The sequence below is a fragment of the Glycine soja genome, chromosome 12, assembly GCF_004193775.1.
Source record: "Glycine soja cultivar W05 chromosome 12, ASM419377v2, whole genome shotgun sequence".
NCBI classification, from domain to species: Eukaryota; Viridiplantae; Streptophyta; class Magnoliopsida; order Fabales; family Fabaceae; genus Glycine; species Glycine soja.
Genome location: NC_041013.1, coordinates 6,327,618 through 6,332,824, shown reverse-complemented (window position 1 = coordinate 6,332,824; position 5,207 = coordinate 6,327,618). Strand labels below are relative to the sequence as shown.

Sequence of the window (5,207 nt, the reverse complement as noted above, 5' to 3'; positions counted from 1 at the left end):
ATTTTATTTTGTAATATCATTTATTATTGACTTTTTGGTAGTTCTCACACTACGACATTTTATATTTACGCTTTATTTATTATCCTTGTTAGTCAGAATGGTAGTCATTTTTTAAATCTCGACAACAAACTCTAACATCGCTCCATTGCTCTCAAGATCATTAATTGTTCTTATCAACCAACACTAAATTTTTCACATTTTTTTAGGAAATTTCCCAAAAGGTTAATCATCTTATAACTACTCAAAGTAAAAAAACATTTAATTATGAAATTCTTATGTGATAAACTACTGTAAAATATACATCTTAATAAGATAATACAAATTAATTTCTTTAAGTTATCTTCAGCTATACAGCTTTATACCTATACATTATTTAGATCTCTTTTATTTTGATGTAATGTGATTTACACATAGTGTTACGAACTTTACCAAACCCCTTCTCTACCTTAAAAAAAATACGAAGTGGTTTGGTTATCATATCCTTAGCCGTTGGCACAAAATTCATCGATCAACACAAGTGTTCGGATATTGAATAATAGCATGGCCCATTTTGTTATCTTCATTGATGTTATACAAATTTATGATGAGCCCTTGGCATGGTTTAGAATTTGAACTTGTTTGCAAAAAATTCTGTATAAATTACTTATAGAAAAAATAAAAAATAAAAACTAAAAACTAAAATGTATGAGTTAGTTTGTAAAAACTCTTATATTTAAATTAAAAAAGAGTTAAATATACTTTTAGTCATTCAAATTTAAATAATTATTTTTTAGTTCTTCAAAAAAATTATCTTTATTAGTTCCTCAAAATTTTAAAAATTTATTTTTAATTCCTTTTACTTCTTTGTGCTAATGATGTCATAAATTGTGGTAGTTTCTCACGGTCAATTTTTTTAAAATAATTTGTGGTAGTTTAAATTTGTCTAAATATGTAAAATCGTCATAATTCAACATTTTATTTTTATTTTCCTTCTTTAAAATGGTCAAAACATATAAAAGGGCCACCAACCCATTGAGTCAAATATTTTGACGATTTAAAATCACCTGAAATTATTTTTAAAAAAATTGAATTAAAAATATTTTTTGACAATTAAAAACAGTCATAGTCATAAACTGTGAAACCATAAACATAATAAACAAAGAGAGACTAAAAATAGTTTTTCAAAAATTTGAGGGATTAATAAGGATATTTTATTTTTGAAGGACCAAAAAATAATTACCCAAAATTAAAGGATTAAAATATATTTAAGCCTTAAAAAAATATAAACGAGTAAAAAAAAATCTTATATTAAATTATTTAAAAACAAAATTTATGGGCAGATTAATTTTAACTTGTGAAAAAATGAATTTATTTTTCCTTTTTATTTGTTTTTTTTTATAAAGTTTAATTACTTATTTAATTCTTATAATTTTTAAACTTATCTCTTTTAATCCTTATAGTTAATAAGTATATTTTTTAGTCACTGAAGAACCTTTTAAAAATTAAAATATAAATTTTAAGAATTTAAAAATTTATTTATTAACTATAAGGATTAAAATGAATAAATTTAAAAATTATAAAAATTAAACTAGTAATTAAAATTTTTATAGATACCTCTAGAGAAATTTATCTAAACATATCCTACATCTAATCCAATGATATTGCAAAGACAAAATAATTATGATAAATATTATCAAGGTCCAATGTGAGTCACCAAAGTCCAGCATGAAGTTCTTTCAAAAGGTTTGCTTTTAAGGGAGCATGTCCTTTCTCTCAATGTCACTTTTCACACCCATACACGTATGAGGAAAGCATCCGAATCAATTTATTTGAACAGTAAGACAGGACCCAAACAATACTACAACACAATTACATAAACAACAAAAACATTCCAATCATTGGAGTGGCTTGGACGTTCAACTACTCTTGCAATTACCCTTAGCAAGTGGGACCATCACAAAAACCACCTCCACCTGAATAATCAAAACCATTTTACAATTCAAATATGCAAAGTGTATAGGGCAACTTAGAATTGAGGCACACCAACATCATAGCTTAATTGATTTCACGTTTCGGACGTGATTTTTGCACATCTGGAATGTGATCTTCAGAAGTTAATAATTATAGCTTTGATATCTTAGAGGCGATTTCTTTCTTCTGAAGGAGTTTTGAAACGAACTAGAGCTTAGCACTCTGGGATAAGAGTGTGGTCTCTCCTAGGGTCATGGCAATAATTGTAGACCATGTAGTTGTTTTGGACCCATTGCATGGCCCTAAACTGCTGAGGACTGAGGCTACCAAAGCCAGATGGGGAGAAAGAAGGTGGCTTGCACGAGGCAGAGCTTTCACTAGTGCAACCTTGTAGTTTGAAGTTTTTGTACCTACCAACGAAGGGTTGGTAATTATAATTAGCTTTGTATTTTCCATCCTCTGTTGCCCAAGAAGATGCATCCCATATTGACCCGTACACATACATTGACCTTGAGGGGTATGTTGCTTCACTTTTCCTAGGATACCTCCTTATGGGGACATCATCCACAAAAAATCTGCACGTATTGTTTCCATTATAAGACAACGTATTTAGCAACATACAATAACCAAATTCCAAAAGCAAGTTTATAATCATGCGAGTAGCCAGCGAGCGTGAAAATGCCTTGTCACCATTTCATTATGCCCTTATGAATGAAAAGTGTTATATCTATGATTTATCTCTATTGATATAATTTCACAAAAAAGTTAAAGGGCCTATTTGACAGGGGATCATATTGTAAAATAAAATAATATTTTCAGCTTAATAATTGGGAGGAAACGTAAGCAATTCTGACTAGATAGTAGTTGAGCCACATACATAAAATCATAATTCACACAAATCTTGAAATAAGGCTTTAGAGTATAGTTTTTTTTTTTTTTTACCCTATTGGCGAATTAAAATTTATCCTACTTTTAAAGTGGCTATCAAGAAAGTCAACCTTTTTGCTCTAGGAGACAATTCATAGTTAGACACTTTTTTATGTTAGATTGTTAAGGATCTCTAATCAGAATTTTTTAAATGAATTTTTTAATTTTTTTTTTGGTTTCCATATTATTTTTGTGGTCCCCCAAAATATTATGTTATGGTAAGCAATCCATACATAATTTCGTTCTAATGATAATAACTTCTAAAAAATCTCAATAAATTTATATTTTTATATTTTTTTTACTTAATTATGATATTGTTATGTGTAATATAAATATTATTTTATTATTAAGAAATAATTTTTTTACAAAAGATACATTTCTTATTTTTAAGAAACTTTCCTTGCCAAGTAGATTTGTTCCAATAAGAAAGAAATTGTATTAAACAGTTTTTTTATTTAAGAAATTCTTCAATAAATCCCATTGGAGATACTCTCTTGAGTTCAAATTTCATGTGTGTCACAGTATAGGCATGGTTATGCACGTGTGGACAAATAAAATTCACAAGGAAGTTGAAAATTGGTCAAGTTATGAGCATGAGAGTGCATGAAAACATTACATTATCTCACTGGGTTTCCATAGAATGCCATAGTTGTGAAAATCCTGTGTTGGGTCAAACCAAAGATGAAATTTCATCTCTCTTCCAATAATATTCCCATCTCCACTTCCTCTGATGTATACATTTGTTTGCAAGACATATGGCTTATCAGGTGTGGTGCCAAGGAACTCAATGTCAATTTCATCATGGTTTCCGGGGTGGTCTTGGTTGTTTGAAAGCTGCAATTCACAAAAAAAATTCAGAAAAAAGGTGATCAAAATTTGAACTTGAAAGAAGAGATTCAATTTTTAACATTATCTGAAGTTGTAGACTAATTCTCACATATAATGATGTAATGACTCCTGCAGTGTAACCAGGTTGAAGCTTAATGGCAGCACCGAAGTAACCAGATCGATAAGAGTGAAGTGACTTGAATCCACTTCCTGTGTTACAAAAAAAATGTCTTAGCAAGAGTATGGTCTAAGGAAGTAACAGTGAAGAATGGAGTGTTAACAAATGACTAAGTGCATGTTTGGATGCCAATTGAGAGAGCTCAGAAGTACTTTAACTTCTAAAGCGGTAAATTTTTCTTTCTGAAAAAGTATTTTCCCAACTTTTATCCAAACATAGCCTAAGAATCTTAAGTGAATTTAAGGAAAATTGGAATACCTGAGTTAGAGTCAAGCCAGATTGTCAATGAGCCTTGGTCTAGCCTCTGATGCTGAGGTCCCCATAGGTTTCTAAACCCTTGATAAAAACTAACAGGACTAATTTTGGAACTGGGGTAGTAGCCAGGTGAAGGTGGTCCCTGAGCACTACTAGAACAAATCACACATGAGAGTACAAGAAGGGAGAGAATAGGAACCATATGGAGGAAAGAGGATAGTGATGATGGCATTGTAGTGAAAAGAATCACTCTGCTGAAATGCAGGGTGGGGCAGAAGATTTTACGTTAGTTGATGCTTATGAAAGAGTATGGCTAAAGAGTTTGATATATATAAAGGGGTTTCAAGGCCCTACTGTACCAAAAAGGTGATAAGTTAGTTGATAGGGGAGTTGCACATGAGGACAAAAAATTGTCACTTTTGTGGTAAACAATAGGGGGAAAAATGTTCTAGTTGTGGTCTGGGCTTTTTTCCTTGTAATTTCTTCAAGGGAGGGAACTTCCTTTTCAAGTGAATAACCTTTTTGATATAAACTTGTAAATTGTGATGCATCACTTAGGATAGGACATGGTAACATGGAGGAGGAATGATTTTGCTATAATTTTCCTTAATGACATTGACATTGATTTAGTTACCTCCGAGGAGGTCACATAGAGGGCAGGGATAACTTTAGATATGTATGGTTCACCTTACTACCAAATCACAAAACATCACCATTGAACACTAGGACAAGGTATATATTGAATTGAAAAACATGGGCAACTAGTCTTTCACCATGTTCTCTTTGGGAAATGTGATGGGAAAGGATAACTTAGTAATGAATGATAACTCTATTATGGTACTTCCTCATTATTTCAGTCAATTTCTTCTTGCTACTATGCAATCAAGGTTGTTAACTTGTTATTATAATGATATTATACGTAATTTAGAAAATGAGATTCAGTTTTGAATGTCGGTTGTAGAAGTATTTTTACATGCTCCTTATGCATTATGCAACTTAGTGCCACAATTAGCGGTCAGCGATAGTAATTTAAGATTACAAGACTTCCAAAGTACCCAAAAAGCAAGTA

The 5,207-nt window shown here is 30.8% G+C and overlaps 1 protein-coding gene across 1 annotated transcript; it reads right to left on the bottom strand.

The window, feature by feature from the left end:
- Nucleotides 1-1,710: 1,710 nt before the first annotated feature.
- On the bottom strand, nt 1,711-4,448 carry LOC114378352 (xyloglucan endotransglucosylase/hydrolase protein 31-like). The gene is made up of 4 exons (XM_028336931.1): nt 4,142-4,448; nt 3,815-3,915; nt 3,494-3,711; nt 1,711-2,525 (listed from the first exon to the last, which is right to left on the bottom strand). The coding sequence occupies exons 1-4, from the start codon at nt 4,368-4,370 to the stop codon at nt 2,165-2,167; spliced, it is 909 nt and encodes a 302-aa protein (XP_028192732.1). The 5' UTR covers nt 4,371-4,448; the 3' UTR covers nt 1,711-2,164.
- Nucleotides 4,449-5,207: the final 759 nt, after the last annotated feature.

Bases quoted from the DNA above. Each gene is read 5' to 3' on its own strand.
- LOC114378352 (XM_028336931.1), bottom strand. From the start codon at position 4,370: ATGCCATCATCACTATCCTCTTTCCTCCATATGGTTCCTATTCTCTCC. The intron at 3,916-4,141 runs GTATTCCAATTT...TTTGTAACACAG, and splicing joins CTGGCTTGACTCTAACTCAG to GAAGTGGATTCAAGTCACTT. The intron at 2,526-3,493 runs GTAATGTTTTCA...CAATACGTGCAG, and splicing joins TGGAAACCCAGTGAGATAAT to ATTTTTTGTGGATGATGTCC.